The sequence below is a fragment of the Poecilia formosa genome, unplaced genomic scaffold, assembly GCF_000485575.1.
Source record: "Poecilia formosa unplaced genomic scaffold, Poecilia_formosa-5.1.2 Scaffold12, whole genome shotgun sequence".
Lineage (NCBI taxonomy): Eukaryota > Metazoa > Chordata > Actinopteri > Cyprinodontiformes > Poeciliidae > Poecilia > Poecilia formosa.
Window position 1 is genome coordinate 1,864,520 of NW_006799951.1, and position 18,951 is coordinate 1,883,470.

Here is an 18,951-nt window from a genome sequence, read left to right on the forward strand (position 1 = left end):
GATAGAGTTCACAAAAAGAAGAGTGAGGCTTCGAGTCTTTTTTTCTTTTTACTAGAGTGGACCTTAGATCTTGAAATAATAAAAAAAAATAAAAGCAATTCTTTCTGAAAGCAGTTTGTTCCAATCCTTCCTAAATAGCTTCAGACCCACAAACTAATCACTGCAGAGTGTGGCAAGTGTGATGAGTATTGGCTGAACTATGTAGCATTGCTAATTTTATCCACTTGCAGTGCCTCACAAAACTATTCCTGCCTTAACTTTTTTATTTATTTATTTATTTATTTATTTTTTTTTTATTTGTCTCATTACATCCATGAACTTGGTGGAATCACTGGTGGAAGCTGCATAACACTTGATAGAGATTTACCTTCCAACAGATAAGTAGCCCTCAGCTACAACGGCTGTATGTTTAGAGCAGAGTATATTCACATCCTGCAAAGGCCCAGTCAAAGTCCAGACCTACAAATAGGACTCTGTGTCAACACTCAAGAGTTGGTCACAGATTTTCTCCATCCAATCTGGATTAGTTAGAGCTGAATAAGAATAGGCACACGTTGCAGTCTGTAGATGTAAACAGCTGGTAAAAAGATTCCCCAAAAATCACAAGTTACCGTTCACTCCACAGTTATACACAGCTTTGTGTTGATCAAGCAAATGAAATGCCAATCAAATACATTACGGCTTGGCGAAATACTAGAAAGTTCAACAGTGTATTCTTGCATTATACGACTACAGTTCTTAAGTCGTATAACCATTATGGCAGAATGATGTGTTGGAAGTAATTTTTCCACTTTAATCAAGTTTCTGAAACTTATCACAAGACGCAATATTTCACAACTCAAAGTGAGGCTCTGACACCAGTGATGGGAATAAATCATGTGCCTTTTTCACATGTTATTGTCTCACAAACTTCAAGGTACTTTATTGGAATTTTGTGATTATGAATAGTTTAGTTCAAATTTGTGAATATAGTGATGATGTGCAAAGATTTCTGTTCCATGATGCCTGTAGATGCTGTCTGCGGTGGTATGTAGCGGTGTGAGGAATCTGTCTGCAGCAGTAGCTTCTTCTGATAGCAGCTTTGAACTTGGTGTCCAGCTGAAGTTGCTATTAACAAACAGTTTGAACAAAGCCTCAGCAGGTCTACATTTCCACATTCCTGTAAAATTCATTCAGCGATGGTTATTTTAAAGGATTCTTCATTACGACGTCTTCAGTGCAGCCCAGTTAATGGAACTTGACACTAGCAGATGACGATAAATTGCTGTATTAAAAAAGTTGCATGCTGTTTAAATGGCTCCACAAATCCAAACATGTCTTTGTTCTTTTTTGAGAGGTCACTTATCTTATTTGCTTACGAACCAGAAATCTGGCGCAAGGATGGGTGGTGAGCCTGTCAGGAACACAGCAACAAAGCGAATGAAAAGCGGAGTCACTGCCAGCGTTTATATGGTTAACTTAGCGATGTGGCGAGAAGAAAAGTTCTATTGGCTGGGCTGCATGCTGGAGTCAGAGCTCTAGTGTTTCACAGAGCCACAGGTCCACCCCTCTGTGCAAAACTCCAGCCCCTTCATCTGGTTCCATTTAAGGACCCTAGTGCCGACTCTTATGATTGGCTTGCACCACCCCCCTACTCTTCCTCCAGCTCCAACCCCACTGAGGAGAAGGAGGCTTTTTAGCAGATGGTTTATTTTCCAAGGGAAACTATTTCTTTCTCAGAAATTTCTGTCCTGTCTTCAGTTGGCTTCAGCTCTCTGTCCTCTATCTGCACTGCTGTTGCAATTCCTTCAAAAATATTGTGCTTGCATGCCCAGCTGCATCTGATGACCTGGGGAAGGACACTTTCCCTTCAGCAAAAACAGAATGGATTTTCGCCTGTAATGGCCTGATCACTTTCTTTTTGAAGTTCTTCTCAGAGAGCTTCAACTGCTCTGTTGCCCTTGATGTTCAGCTAGATGGGGATGCAGCTCTATGGCTAGGCTGCAGGGAAAATGCACCGAACCCTGTGAATACTGCAATTGGCTACACAGACAGAGGGGTCTATGGCACAACGGGTGTCCAGCAGCCGTTCTCGTGGACCTATGGCTGGCAGCTGGCTGACAGCATGTTTTTTCCCGTCAACACCAGGTCTGGACGCTTCGGACCCCATGCTCCTGGAACAATACGTGGTGGTGGCCAATTACGAGAAGCAAGAGCCTGCAGAAATCAGTCTCCAAGCGGGTGAACTGGTCGACGTCATTGAGAAGAGCGAGAGCGGTGAGTAATCAAAACAAAAGGCGCCATGTGTTGCTACGTGTATGTCAGGCTCTGACTGACAGTTCATCAAATATTGTGTGCTCCTCCCAAGCTATCCCCCTCACCCGTTTTCTACGAACTTTGATTGTTGTTACTCATCGCCATCTGGATGCTTTATTTGGCTCGAACTTAGCCCTGTTTTCTTTTTTTTTTAACCACTGTTGGTTTTGGCCGGGAGCCAAAATATTGCCTCTGGCAAGAGGAATGTCTTCCAGACTCATATTAATTATTCTTCCCCACTTTAATGGGAAGCCAGAAGGACATGCCGGGTTTACAAATGCCAGCTGCAGAGAGCCCTTAGTCAGCTGTTTAACCTCTGGAAAGAGCCCAGAGACAGAGTGAAGATGCTGTTTTAAGGTGCACATGATTCAGTGTTTAATGAGTTGCTTGCAAGCTCATTTGATTCAAATAATTTAAAATAACAAATTGGCTGTGACGTGTTTAGATCACAATAGACACCAGTAGTTACTTTGAATTACTTTGAAACAACAAAAACAAACAAACAAACAAACAAAAAAAAAAACAAACAAGAGATGCACCAATCTGAATTTTGTGGCTGAACTTTGGCAGTCTTTAGCATCTTACATTAGTGATTAAAAAAGCAAGCATGACTAGAAGCACAGCCCAACTGTGTATTTACCAGAGTAGCGGCGCACTCGGTCTGTTTTGCACCACCGACTGGCCTGTTGGATCACGGACTGGCTGGGTGGGTGGCATCTACTGTGTAAAAAAAAAAAAACTATGACAGAGAGAACTGGGGGTTGTCCTTTCTTCCTCCAGTTTAGCAATGATACAGAATACAATAAAACCTTTTTGCAATGCCACATGCTGGACAAGTTTACCAAGAGGAACAGACAGATGTTACAAAGAAATGTGCAGTTTTTTCCCCCCACAAATACAACATTTTCCCATTGTGATTGTAAAGGAAATGGAAATTATATTTATTCTTCTCCTGGGGTGCAGCACTAAAAGACTGAAGACTGAATTCTTACCTTAACTTACCTTAAGAACCTAAGTGTTAACAAGAGGGTTGTTAACATTTTCCAATCCAGAATCCTCCATGGCAGACAGGAGTTGAAAGCTGAAAAGGAACAAAATGAGCAATTATCTACTATAAGGCTTGCTCTCTCTCACTCTCACACAGTCTGCTGACTGCTGACATGTTTCAATAGGTAGAAAATAAAGTTTATTTTGTAAATAACTTTTTAAATCTCTTCTTCACTCAGTAACAATATTCACACCAAAGACCCTTGATATTAGTGTGATGTGTTTAATGTTCTGAAAAAACAACAACAACAACAACAACAACAACAACAAAAACATTTTGAGTTTTTGACCAGGCCAGTCACCAGTTATAGCCGATCAGATTGTAAATCATCTGATTCTGGTCAACAGCTGATTTCTTTGTGCTTCTCCACAAAAATGAAGAAAAATAAAAGAAACATACAAAGCTGACAATTGCATTAGGTCTACACATATCGACAAATACATGCTCCAAACCTGGTCTAAGCACCTGCCTGACTCGCTTTCTTAAATGTAATTCCTAATACAAAGCAAAAGAGCGACTGCAGAGTCAAAAGGCCTGGTAACAAGGTCTGACGTTCAGCTTTAACGGTCTGCTGAGACAGTAAAACAGTAATGGGAATCATGTGTTCCTTCGAGCCAGAAAGGAGAAACAGAGATGCAGCAGGAAACTGTGAAGAAGAAGGCATGCTGACCTGCCTCTTCAAGGTGGGTGTGAGTGCCACACTGGTCCTTGTGGAAAAAGGTCCACAGAGGTGGGTTACTTTAAAGTGTCACATGTTCCGCCTTCGGGTTTGTGGATTTGTTATTCCTCTTTGCTCCAGTTGAGTTTCAGCCCCAATGGGGAGCCACAGTCGGGTGGATATTCCTGCACCTTAATACTCCAGAACTTCTGCAATGCCTGACATATTAGCAGATCATCTCCTATGGGGTTGCAAAGTGGTGAACACAAACTGTGAACCCCAAGGGGCCTCTTCTTAAAAGCTCAGAACCATACAATTTAAATTCATATTGGAAATAACTCATATAAGGCAGCTGACGAAAGCACTTTAAGACTTAAACTTTGGTTACAAGATGTCTTAGCATGAGATCTTGTGAAATTAAAAAAACACACAACAGTCGCCTCTATTTTTATATTCTTCAGACTCTATGACATTTAGACTTTTATTTTGAAGTTTTATTAAAGGAAGTTGACAAGGGTCATCCAATAAACACTTTTCCTCAGGTTGGTTGACGATACTTGTTTGCAAAAGCAGTGAAGAAACTGCCACTTTAAATTTTTTCCTTTACATTTTTATCAGGCAATGTTTTTGGAAACTGGTGGGGGAAGAAAAGAAATGATGAAATAGTGTTAAACATGATATATTTCACAAAAGCAACTAACAACATTCATAAAAACATATTTTTGTATTATTAGATACTCTTGGAGACTTAAGAAAGCACATCGTTCTTTCTTTTCTCAACCAGCAGCAGGTTCTAGGCACATTTTGGCCTCTACTTCAGTCGTAAAGATCTGTTTTGCTGTTTGGGTTCCATATGATGATCTTGCATTTGAAAGGAATAGCTGTGTAAGAGTCGCTAACAAAATAGTTTGGGATTTTTCTGGATTTCTAACTACATGTGGCATAGAAAGGAACATATTAGAAGACAGGGTTTCTAAAGACACACTAACAGTCTCTTTGACAGTTTTATTGCACAATAATCATTTTGCATGAATAAACACAACCTTTTTCTGCACTTATTCTTCCCTAAAATCTCCACACCTCCTGCAGTGTCAGTCAGCTGAAACCGCTTCATTTGGCTGGGTGATATTACGCCATATCCCTCTGCCAACACTAACAAGACCAAGTGTGTCCTGAGAAGATTTGAGGGCTCACTTGATTTAGCATCCACTTCCTCGCAGGATAAGTACAAACCCTTTAATGGTGTCTGACAGATTGCTCTGTGTAATGCACAGCTACATGGTGAATGTGCTGAATTAGAGGCACTAAAAGTGTCTGCTTCATTTGATAAAATGGGTCTCGTAGATTCTCAAGCTCTGCAGATTTAAACCAGCACGACTCTGTGTGCTCAGTGTTTTTGAATGGAGAAGAACTTCAGTAACTAGTCATGCACCCTAATTTTGCTCCTTACACTTTGCTGCAACCGCAAGGTTCAACGTATTTCATTGGAATTGTATGTCGGACCAACAAAAACAGCATTTTATTTTGAAGGGAAATAATGAATCATTTTCAAACTTATACAAATAAAAATAGGAGAAGTAGGTTGCATTCATGTATTTTTCACCTCTCCCACATTTTCGAAAGCAGTTTTCGTGGTAGTCTCTGTCAGATTTGCACATCTAAAGACTGAAAAATCTGTAAAACCTTAAAAAAAACAAAAAACAAAAACTAAGTCTGCAGACATAGTTTTTTAATTCTTACCACTGATTTAAATTGCAGTTAAACCTAGATTTTTTTTTGTTGCTATGCCATTCTAGTATACAAATATGCTTTGAATTAAACTACTTCTTTGTAGCTTTGACTGCATGCTGATGGTTGTCCTGCTGGAAAGTGAACGTCCACCTTAGTCTCAAAGCTCTCAGCTTGAGGTTTTTTTTTCAGGATTCCTCTGCATTTATCCCCATCTCCTTCATCTCCCTATCATCTGACATGCTTTGCTGTTCATGTTGAAGAACAGCATCCCCACAGCCTAATACTGTATGCACCGTGCGGATGTTGTGGTAAACTTTAAACATTTCCTTTGCCTCTCTTTGAAACAGGCCAGATTTGTGAAGTGCATAACTTATATTTGTCATATCGCCTGATTTTCCCACCTGAGCTCTGGATCTATGCAGCGTTATCTTGGCCTTCTTCGCTGTCTTGCATAGCTTCTTGGTTTAGATGGACAGCCATGCCTGGCTAGGCTTGCAGTTGTGAATAAAGGACTGAAGAGTGGTGTGTCATATGCTTGAAACTCGGGTTATTGTTTTATGACCTAACTTTGGTTTAGACTTCTTCGCTATGTTACACCTGACCTGTCTGATGTTGCTCTTGGTCTTCATGATCAGGTTTCTGCACTAATATTCTCTATAACCCTCTGGGGCCGTCACTCAACAGATGAATTGCTACACACATTATTTGACACAAAAGTTGAACTACAATTTACTTATTAGCAGACCTCTAAAGCATTATTGTATTATTTCATCACATACAATCCCGTCAAAATACATTAAAGCTCGTGGTTGTAATGGAGAAACTTTGAATAATCCAGCGGTATACATACGTTTGCATACCTTTGTCAATGGAAAGCTAAACTTTTTAAAATTATTTTTCCACCATTGAAGACCTTAACAGACATCCTGCAGTAAAGCTACTGTACTCTAAATATTGACTGCGACTGCAGCCTCATGCAGCTATCAGCCTTTTCTTACTTTGGTTAGATAACATATGGCTTTTACAGGACAGGAAATCTAGGTCAGACTTATAGGCGAGCTCAGCCTTCTCCACTTTTCCAGCCTGCTGTCCCAAGCCAAGCGAGTATTTTCCATTGCACTGCCTTGACGATACAGTTCGTGTTGTGCTCTTTGTTTCAGTTGGAACAGTAGCTTATGCAACTCGGTGGATTGTTGGGATTAAAGCAGACCGAGTTGTTTTAAATTAGATCGGTGCGTGCATGATGGCATCACCGGTTATAACAACCAGCAGAAAGATGGTTGTCAAAACATTATGTCGCAACGATCTGTGGAGATAAAACGTAAGCTTTAAATTGAGCAGTTCGCCGAAGAACGTGTTGAGTCAACGTTTTCTTCTTTTAATCATAAACTGTCTCCTTCCTCCTTCTGCTGTCCATATTATCTGCCTACTTTATGAGTGGGGAGATGTTGGCTCAGGATTAGCTTTCTGCAAGAAACTCGGACAGAAAATGGAAAAAGCACTTTGCTGCCAAAGTTAGTGGTTCAGAGAGGTTGGTTCATTATAATGGCTTAATGGATCCTCCAGGACGTCTCCTACATTTACACTCTCTGGAAAGGATGCTATCCAAATCCAGGCTAGCAGCTTTGCAGGTCAGTTCAAACACTTTAAACTCATCAGTTTTAAACTTTGCACCCTATTTAAAGCTGTCAGAAATTATAAAAATATATGTAATTTGCACATGTACTGCTAGAAAAACTGTCATAGTTGCAGACGTTTGCAATGCACCTCCAGAGCAACGCAAGGGCTTTTGCTCTCAGTGCTCTGTTAATGTTTTCTTTATATGACATGGGGTATTACACGTTACACGTTTTATTACACGTTTTCCTGAAGTCCACCACAATCTCTTTTATCTTTTCAATTAATTAACTGTGCTAAGTAATTGAAAAACCACTGCTGATAAAAAAAAGTCAAAGGTCTTTAATTGTAGCAGGACAATGGTGCCTAAGGACCTACTGGAAAAATGTTTTCAAGGTTGACTTGATTTGCTTTTCTTCCTAATAAATAAAATCATTGATTAAAAACTACTTTTTCTATTTTCTGAAGTTATTTTTGTCTGGTTTGGAAATGTTCTTTTATAACATTAAATGTGACAAAAAAAATCAAAAATCACAGCAATTCTGTAAGTGGAGAAACAATTTCTTTGACCCCTTTAAAACCAACAATTAAAGCTGCAGCTCTGGCACATTACTTTGATTTTTACAATGATAGATGAGGGGTCCAATGTGTTGAAGTGGTTAGTAATGTTTCCTTGCAGTTTTGTATTTTTGTCTTAATCAGTCTAGCCTTACACTCGTTGAGTTTGTATATTCAATGCTAGTGCTTCTTTCCTATGTTCAAAATCATGCATTTTTGGTTAATCGGTCTCTATCAATAATATGGGACACAACAAACAGTCCAAATATTATGTGGCATAGCCAATACTCTAATACTCTGGAATAAGCAATTAAGCAGTAAACAGGAGGTATCTGACTGTATTTAGGGTTATAAACGGTGTTTTTAGTTTGGGAGCTAACAATCTGTAGTATTTATTGGGTGCTCTGACACCTTCCCTTCAGCTCTTCAGAACTTAATGGAATGACAGATGTTTTGTAGTGACGAACAGTTTGTTGTCAAGGAATGTGGAAATTGTGAAATGCTGCCACTTTGCAGATTCTCGTTTCGGGGGAAACTTCAAAGCTTAAATATAACGATGTTTACTCCACTTCTTCTGTGCCGGATGTGGAGGAACAGCTAAGAGGCAACATCTTTGCTGTTTTTCCTCAAACCTTCAGTTTACCAGCTTGGTATTTGCAGTTTCAGCAGGAACATGTTTCCTTGTATAACAGAGGAAAAAACCTATAATTCTTGTCAACGACGCTTGCCAAGTGTTAAATGTCAGATTTTTCTTGTGCAGAGGTTGCCGCAGCAGATGGAAGACACATTATCCAGTCAGAGCAATCCCCATCCTTCACATTCCTTCAGGCTAACGCAGGAAAGACTAACGACAATCCAAAGAAATTAACCTTAAACTGTATTTTTAGATATGGAAAGTCAAGTGGGTGGCTTAAACCAGGCATTTCAGCCTAGACGGCAGCTTCTATATGTTGCATCTTTCAGAGGCGTCACAAAAATAGAAGTTGTAAAAGTAGTCACAGCAGTGGTCAGAAGTCCGTCAGAAGAGACAAAAACAGCTTCTCTGAATCAAAGGTTGACTAGCTGGACCTTTTTTTTTAAGTCAGTCCTTATGCTGAAGGACTGCTGTGTATCAACCAGTGGAGCCAGGAAAGCAGATGAGCCATAGGCCAAGGCTTCGTTCAGAACATGAGGGGATCCTTTCAGAAACTGGTCGAAGTGAAGGTTGCTCTTTTTGTCCACAGAGGTCTTAAATGTCGTTTTGTGTTGTTTTTGGCTCCCACCCTTCCTCGCCCCTGTGCCTCAGGTCACTGCTGGTGGGTGTGTTTGATTGCATGGTTTACCTTTTTGTACTTTCATTTCGGATCTACTGCTAATAAATGCAGACAACTTGGAAATAAATAGACTTTTTGTCTCTCCTTAACAGTGGGATCATATATCTGTAGCTCTGCTGAGCCCAGGCATTGCTCATCATTTCATGTCATAAAACAAAGTTACTGACTGTGTTCTTCTCCCATATGGAAGAGTAATGTCTTCATAGTTCAAACTTTTGCAAGGGTAGGGATAAATTTCCAAGGGTGCAGTGGCATACTGTTTTGAGCATGCAATTGCAAAAGGTGCTATATGCCATATTTGTACACCTCAATTTTTGTTTTGGACCTCTGGTATCTCCTGTCACACTAAATATTACACTAATTTAGTTACTTGCATGAATGGAATGTACTAGAAATAAATTACACTTTGAGCCTGGGATGTATTTGTTCACACGTACTATCCAAAAATGTAATTCCCAAGTTATCTTTCTCACTAGCTCTCCTAACTGCACCATAAATTGAACTTGATTTACATTTTAACTGTGCAATCAATCTTTTACTGCTGTGCAATTTAAATAATGTCTGAAGTCGGAGTGATGTGCTGCTCTTATTGAGTGTGGCATTGTATATGGGCATAATTCCTTGCATGCTGAATGTTACTGTTAAGTTTGAAGTCTTTGTGAGGACTGGTTATGTTTTTGTACCACACTCGCGAGCAAAAAAAAAACATATTTCAGCTGCCAAAACCTATTATCTCTCCATCACGCTCTGTCTGCCTTACGTCTTAGTGATGCAAGAGGAAACAAAGCTTTATGTAGACGGTGCACCAGAAATTTCTTTCTTAGAATCTGATACTCTAACTTTAACAATTTTATACTCAGTTAAACCAGCCTGCCACTATTTTTTTTTGGGGGGGTCCGGGGGGCATGTTAAAATATTCTTCAGCATGAGAAGCTAAACATACTACACAGATGCTCCACTGCTTCATAATTTCCACAGGTGCTGCTCAAAGGTTGCAGAATTACTTGATCTCCATCTTGAAGTGGCTCCGACTGTAGGCATCCCCAACATTGTTTCAGAGTATTTCAACTAAAAATCATTTGATCAGTTGGAGCCTCTCCCAGAACGCATGTACATCCCCAGATAGCCAGGTGATAAATAAAGTAAAATAAGATGGTGATATAATGGGTAAACTAAATGCCCTCTGTCCTGATGGAGTAGAAATTGTTCAGTTCTTAACTTTAGATCCCTGTAATATTTTTTCTATGTGAAACATGCAGAGAAATGTAAAATTTATAACGATGACGCCATAAGATAAGTATTTTTTTATAGAAGCATTTTAGGGTTTTAGGGGGACTTCTGAAAGTATCGCTTAAGCTTTTGTATTTTTTTTGTATGTTTCATATTTCTGAATGGATACTTTAGTATTAAGTTGTCAGACATAGATAAGAGAAAGACAAACACATCTGTTTTGGATTTTAACAAGTCCCGTCTTGTGCCATTCTTACCTAATGGCTGTGCTGTTCAATCTCAGATTCTCTCTCAGGTACCGGCATGCAGCGTAAGTTGATTTAAACTGAGTTGGTGCTCAACTGTGCTGAAATAAGTCCACTGGTGCCTTTTTAAAGCCCTTAGTTCAGAAACAGCACAGTTCTTTTGCAGAGAATTTGTTCTGTTCCACAGTATGACTCCATGTGGACTTCAGAAGTGCTGTATGGCATTGAACACACACCTGAGCTCCAGATGCACAAACTGCACGTTCTGTTTGCCAGGGGTTCACTGTCAACTCTATAAATGTCAAACTTTAAAAGCTGACTTTACTTAATTGGGTTCTAGTATGCAAAACTTGCACAGGCAAGTTTAAGTTCTTCACAGCAACCATTAATTATAAATGAAAGCACAACTGGCCTAAAACTAGCTTTATTTTTATTCATATTCATGTTATACATAACCCTATTGTTAAAGCAGGCCATTGAGTTTCCTATTGTTATACTTTTTGGAATTTGATCTTTGATTATTGTGCTATTCAAAGTACTAAACCTAAATTAGCAGAGGCTACAAATGCAAACTGCGTTTAAATGTTGAGAAGTTCTTATGATTTATAAACATAGTTGGAGTAGGATAGACCTTTAAGAGATTATCACAACATAATCAGTTTTTGACATTGTGCTTATTATAGACCAAAAGAATCATAACAAGCTAATAGCACCAGTTAATAGTGCTAATGTTTGCTTACTATTTTTACTGAGGTGGGTAGATGCAATCAGCTTCCTTATCTATTATAACTTTAGTGTGCTTGTTTATTTGAGAACACAACAACAAAAGAAATATTACTCAAACAGTGGATCACCAGCGTTCGCAGGGTTTGGAGACCACAACCACTTGCGAATAGCTGAAATCTGTGAATAACGGAGACCCCCTGCTAAAAATGCTTATGGCTGCCTGTTTTATTAGCTCACACCAAATATAAAAACCGTCTTAACAGTACCACAGAAGCTAAAATCCACGTCTTTATTATTTCTGCGCTTTGGGCCAAAGAAATGGAAAACTGCTTTGTAAGGACCAGCCAAGGATGTCTCAAGTGCTAGTCATCGTGCCAGCTTCCCAATTTTTATTATCTTTCAAATACTTTTACTAAAAATAGGCAATTTTTCCATGGATCTTTTGAAACTGCGTTCCACAGAAAAATGTTCAAATACATGAATCTGTATGTACAGAATCACAAAAGTTGCTTGCGACAGTGATTCAGTAACAAAGGAGTAATGCACCATTAGTTTTCACACCATCACTTTCCATGTTTTTGTGCAACTAAAATATTTTCAAACAATTTTTTACCATAGAAATGGCATGGCAAAATTTTTTTTTTTTTTTTTTTTTTTTTATCTTGATACCCTGCCACTGTTTGGTCCCGACTACGACTCTGTAACCACACTTGGAAAATGATAGATTTCTTCTGTCTGTTCTTTGTAAATGAAACTTAACCAGATTGAACCAAGAGTTTAACGTTTACAATTAGGAAACATCACTGCATCTTTATCAGAATCAGACAGTTGCTCTGACAGATGTAGTTGTGGAAACACTCACACTCCTTCGAGATATTTTGTTTTCTGGAAACAAATCTGTTCAGTTTATCAGAAGCAGGGAGGGGACAGATCATAACTTACTTAATCTAATTATCATTTATCTTCTGTTTCACCTTTGGGTACTCAAATGTAGAGCTGTACTCCCTCAACTCCTATAATTTGACCATTGGTCTTTCCTTTCTTGGCGTCTATAAAAGAGATCTCATTTGACATAACTGTGACACTGCATACTGTTACATTATATATTTTTTTATATATTTGAAATCTGTCATCTATTAAATAGTTTGTGTTCTGAAACATTTATACCAAGGCCCTGTGGATCATACAAGCACATTTACATGAAGGTTAACAAGTTCCAGAGATCCACGCAGACTTGAGAGCGTGATTTCATCTGAAAGTTAGGATTGTGTAATTCTGCAAAATTGCTGTCTTGGCAGCAGGAGACCCACACACAAAACAGCTGTTTCTTTTGCAATGACCTCAGTTGAGGAGTTGTATTGCTATAAAGAACACAAAATGTTAACCCTATCAGGTCTGAAATCGGCGTCCAAAAAGTAAGGATCATCACCTCCATTTCGGCCAAACCTTGTTAAAATAGGACGCAAGATGTTTGGAATTTCAAGGTGTGTTTTACTGGAAACATACAGCTTACACCGCACGGCTTCCTAAAGCTGTATCTCTATCAATTTATGCTGCCTGTAAACAACAGTAGAGGAGCACACCTTCTGTGAATTAATACATGAGGACAAAGATGTAAAGAATTTGCTTATTCCTTCTCTATAATTGTAACCTGTCTGATCTTAAACTACAAAGTTACATAATGTGCATTCGTGTTTTGGGGTATTTATTGCTTCTTTTGAGGTTCGGTGAACTTCGGTTCAGTTCGGTGGTTCGGTTCAGTTCGGTGGTTCGGTTCAGTTGCCATATGGAGGGATGGTTGAACATTATAAGCCTCTTGAATCAGTAATCTTAGATTAGCGGCATATGTTTTATGTCTATATGCGCTTTCAACCGGGGGTTTCAAATAAAGCATATTCAGACACCCGACTCTTACACAGCTTACTTTTTAAGCGGGCGAAAATGACACTTTGCAGGTAAGCATCCAGGCGCTTTGGTCCTACCCCCTGCTGAGTCATTATTATTGTGGTTGATTTCATTTGGTGTACCATAAACAGAGTTGGGTTTATGAGCTGTTAAACACTCGAGAGTTAATTAAATGCTTGCACCGACCTAATGAGCTATTGCAACATCTCAAAACTGCAAAGTCTGAAGTGATTGAAAGCGATGATGACACTGCAATTAAAAGCTAATTAATTATATTGCTCATATTTTTAAAAGGCTTTGATTTGCACTGTGGGGAAAGGGAATCGGTCATTCATTTCTTTTGATTTGAATTCTTTGGGCAGCATGATGTGTTTTGTGTGGTTTTTAGTTTCAGTCTGATTTATAGGCGTGGCATTTTGAGTCAAATCAAAGCTTTGGTTCAAAGACTGAGAATATTACATGGCTTGTTATGTTTCCGACTGTTAATAAGAAAATCTTAGAGCCAGACATCATTTCTTATCTCAACCCTCCTGGAGTGAATGGCTTACTACTGCTAAAATATTCTCAATGTGCAGCATTTTATGTGTTTTGCTGTTGCTTAGCCCATAATTTATATCCATCTGCAAGATGCAGAAACCTTGGAATTTGATGTTGTCTGGAAAAGTATGGGAAGAAAATGTCAGAGAATTAAAATATATTTATACTTTCCTTTTTTCTTCTATGACATTCCTTTTTTTATTGTATGCCTTCTTGAATACTTCCTTTGTTTCCTTCCCAATTAGTATTCCCATTTTTGCAGTTTCCATTTTTTTCCCCAAGTCTCCATATGAAAAGCGTGCCTTATGTTGTAATCTGCAAGACGCTGCAAGTGCATCAGACAAATCATTTTTTACATTCATGCCAGAGTCTATACATCAAGCTGCAAACAGATCTGGGACTATTTTATTCGTTGTCGCCACCATTGAGAACTACATTCTTACGTCTGTCAACAGAACGTCTGCGGTTCCTTTAGCTTCCAGCTTAATTTGACGGGAAGTTAATGTTATGGTTATGTTAGTCATCAAATGTTGGAATGGTGAACATATTTTGAGTTTTTATGCCGACAGCTGAATCATTCTCAGTGAAATGAGTCCACATGGTACACCCATCTCTAAAGTGGACAAGACAACCACTAATGGTGGTTTTGTTCTTTTTGACTCCTCTGGGATTACCGTGGCCATCTTGGCTCTCTCATTGAGTTGTTGAAGATGTGGTATTGTTTCAAAACCTAACCTTGTTTTAAGGTTGTCCTCAACTTTAGCTCTGATTAATGTAAAGTTATTTTGTTCACTCATGTTTTCAAAAGTCTGAGGTACATATAAGAAAAAAGCCATATTCATACTGACCAGACTCTGCTTACTAATTAAGCAACTCCTGAACATAGTTTAGCAGTTTTAGACCAAAGGGTGCTAATTACCGATGCATGCCACACTTTTCAGCTTTGTATTTCAAAAAAGTAATGAAAAAAAACAAAAGTTTTAGTTCCACTTTTCAATTATGCTCCACTGGGTCAGTCTGTTTTTTCCCCCCATTTTTCCATTTCTACATGCATTTCTTCTTTGATGTTTCATAAATGTATTAATCTCCCTTCTGCTCTTCTCATAACTGTTATGGATAATCATAAGCAACCGTAGCACTTTATACCATGAGACTTTCACAGAATACTGTACACTTGAGGTTTGGACCAGCTGTGAAAGTGTCATGGAACAGTTCTGTCCTCTTTATGGGTCGTCCACACAGCTGTCAGCCATATTGTAGTCCTGTTACCACAACAAATAGTGTGTGTGTGGGGGGTTGAGTGGGTGTGTGGCATATTAAATATAGCACTTTTTTTTTTGCCAGCTTTTTCTTTTGCAGGGATCTGTGGGTGTTTCCCAATCATAGCTTGACTCCACTTTTACTTGTTTAATTAATTCTTAACTAACAATTATTGGTAATGCACTGACAGTTTGATGTATTCTGAGTTCCTCAAGAGCCATGCAAATTATTTATTTTTTCAAAAACAAAAAGACACATTTAGATGGCCAACTTCTTGTATTTTCATAAAAAAACCAAAAAACAAACAAACAAAAAAAACCTTTTACTCTTCATATCCTCCTTTAGGTCTGTTAGGATTACCAAAATATTTCTTTTCTCTAAATGGCAGAATAACGAGATACAGTTTTTAAAGATTTTATTTTACTTTCTTTACATTTAGCTGTTTACATGCACTACTATTACTATGCATTTATGCTATCTGGGAAAGCCCAGACAATGATGTTATGAATTTGTAAGCTTATTTCAATTTGAGTTAATTGGAGGCGTAACTGTAATTAGCACCTCAAACACGTCGCTTCCTTATGTGACATCATGGAACTTAAAGGAAATCTGATAACATATCAGGAAGAAAATTGTGGACCCATCTGAAATTAGTCTTTGGGTGTTTTGCTGCAGAAGGACCGATGCACTTCACCAAATTAGATTGCATAATGAGAGGAGACTACTATGTGGAAACTGTGAAGCAAAACCTCAAGACATCAGCCAAGATGTTAAATCTTGGGTACATATTGGGCTTCCAAATTGACAATAACTCTAAGGAAAGCACCAGATTAGTCATAAGCTGGCCCAAAAAACAACAAAGTCATTGTTTCAGGGTGGCCATCACAAAACCCTGATCACAGTTCCATAAGAGATTTGTAGGCGAAGCTGAAAAGGTGTGTGATCAAGAAAGCCCTCAAACCTGACTTGACTGCACAAGATCTCTGGGGAGGAACGGGCCAAAGTTCCCTCAAAGTAACGTCGTAAACTTGTTAAAAAAATGTTTGCGTTAAGTCAGTCAGTTTTAAAGGTGATTATACAAAAAATAATTAGGAAATGTGTGTCAAATTTTGAATGTGAAAAAAATCTTAAGAACTCCAAGTAGAAATAGTTATATATTTGATCTAAAACAGGAAAAGCTTAACCTTGTACAAGATAATAAAAAAGGTGGTGTTTTTAGCATGTAAAAATCTGGTTTGAATCATCTCTCATTATGTTGAGAAAACCACATTAAAATTGTTGTGAAAGTGACAGTTTTTGACAGTTTTATGCCACATTTCTTCAGATGGTGCTCACACAGTTTATTTTGCACACTTTTGCATATTAGAACTGTTAACTCGCATTTTTGACTCATGAACAAAGATATATCAGGTCAGAGCTTCGCAGAGCTTCACAGAGTGTACCCTACTTTAGAGGAGGGCATTAACATGAATTGCTTATTTGGCAGAAATGTTGAGACATAATGAGCACACACATGTACTCTAGCGCTCACTCACTTATTCATTTCATTACAATCTGACTTTAAAGTGAATCCACATATCCCCCTTTTGAGGCTGTCAGCAGAAAATTGTCGTCGTACTGAGTACAATTAAATCATGTCATCTCCTGCACAGCAAATGGACAATTTGGCCTGAGAATAGCATTTCAGCTGTGTCCTGCCCAATAAAACGTTTGGCAGATTGGGATGAAATGCAGAAAGAAAGGAAAACTTTGTCATGAGTCGACCCGTAGCCTGCCAGTGTTCATTCCGATGCTCTTGGCAGTGGAAGTGGTCACCGTGTGAGGAAACTCACAAGAATTTTCATGCAGGTTTTGATTCATGGTTTGTGGTTTAAAATGATATATTAAGTAAGAGCCTTCTAAATAAAACAAATATGAACCAACTTATCAGAAGCGTCTGTAAGAATTAAAGAGCAGCTCATTGCTGTTATTTTTTTTAACAGTGCAGACCTATGCCCTGTCTTTACTGGTGACGCTTAATCTACACTGTTTTGATACGTTATGCACCTTGAGGCTTGCTGTGAAACAAAGGTTTGCTGCAAGTCCTGTTGTTTTTCAGCCTCTGTTGTCGTTTGACAGGTTGGTGGTTTGTCAGCACTGCAGAGGAGCAGGGTTGGGTCCCAGCTACTTATCTCAACTCCCACAATGGGACACGGGACGACTTGGAGCTAGGTGCTTCCAAAGCAGGGGAAGGTAAGTCACTGCACAGACTTCTGTCGCCACCCACCTAAATACATCCTCAAATATTCTGTTACTTACCCACATAACAGTGCTTAAAGAAAAGTCCCCTTACATTTGTTCAACGTTTGCCTATGCTGAACACACCTCATGATGAAACAGGGTGGTGGCAGCATCATGCTATCAATCTATCAGACTTCACTTTTCATAAAGCCTGGCAAAGTGCTTTACAGAAACAGAAAGACAGAAATACAATGCAATCACCAAAAGATCAAGTCAAGTATAAAAAATGGTTGATTCCAGTAGTTGTTGATGATAAATTAAAAATTGGAAATCTATAAATTATAGTGGTTGGGAAGCTTTAGAATATTTGCTCTCCTGGCAAACTGACTAGAATGAGAGAAAAAAAAAAAAAGTCTTTGGAAATCCAAACCCAGATGCGATACTTCCCAAAAGACTCCACCTGGAGATGTTCCTACAAAGTCTTGAATCAAGGGGTCTGATTACATGTGGCTGCTACAGTTTTAAAATTTAATTTTAATTTTTAAACTTGAAATAAAATGCAACTTTACAGTCACGTTGGTCTGACACATACAAATCGCAATGAAATACACTGGAGTTTGCTTTCGTAACGTGACAAAGCGTGGAAAGGTTCCATGGGTGTGAATACTTTTTCCAAAGTACTGTACCCACACACACACACACACACACGCACACACCCACACACACACACAGCTCAACCCTTGATCCGCAACAAAGTGGGGGAAAACTCAGGTGAGCGTCTCTGCAGCAAGTCCACACTGACAGCTGAGGTCCAGCAGCTCTGAACACCTCTCTCTGTCTGTCTGGCTGCCATTACAGCCTCACTTTAACAGAGTTTAGATTCAAACCTGAGTAAACACCGAGAGGTGCCAGGAGGGACCCGACCGCAGCGTCTGAAGTGATGTACTGTAAAGCCGTAGGTAGGAAGGATACAGTGCAGCATTAACGGCTACGGCCACCTTGGAGTGAGCTCACGAAAGAGGCACGAGCTTTCATCAGCAGCAGAGACAGAAAAATAACATCACATTTCACAAGTCATACTGTTTGAATTATGGCTGCGGTTTCAAAAGAAAACCAGCTCTGATGTGACTTAACACTGTTTTGTGCATTGTCTGCTTATCACTGCAAATTGATGCTGAGTGTTGATGTTAGGGTTCGTGAGTTTACTGAAGTCAGAGAGAGCCGTCCAAGGCTTTAATAGCAAACACACTTTATAGAGATTTGTTTTCACCAGAATAACAGGCTGACGTGTAGCACTGAAGTCAGGATCCAGTCAGCGTTATTTCAGTGTTGGACGCAGTGATGGGCCTTCGCCGGGTCTAATTCTTAGAATGTAAGCGGAGAGCGTTTAACTCAACCTGAAACAGTTCAATCAGTGAAGGCACAGTATTAATGGAAAATATATGGGATTTGCCAACTCTCTGGTTAAACAAAGAGCTTTTATAGAGCACAGGATTCTGTTGGCACGGAACATCTTAATGACTCCTAGATGAAGTAAAACAATACATGAGGTGTGGCCAATACTGGAATGACTCCTGTGTTTGACCTCCTGGATTCATACATATATAT

General features: G+C 39.0%; 1 protein-coding gene across 4 annotated transcripts in view; it reads left to right on the top strand.

Annotated features, from left to right (window-relative positions):
* Positions 1–18,951, top strand: part of LOC103133541 (SH3 and PX domain-containing protein 2A) — a 60,548-nt gene that overhangs the window by 30,483 nt on the left and 11,114 nt on the right. For all 4 annotated transcript variants that reach the window (XM_007545315.2, XM_007545316.2, XM_016667955.1 and 1 more), the window contains 2 exons: positions 2,128–2,256; positions 17,242–17,355. In XM_007545315.2, the coding sequence (XP_007545377.1) occupies positions 2,128–2,256; positions 17,242–17,355 (243 nt within the window). The remainder of the gene's footprint in view (positions 1–2,127; positions 2,257–17,241; positions 17,356–18,951) is intronic.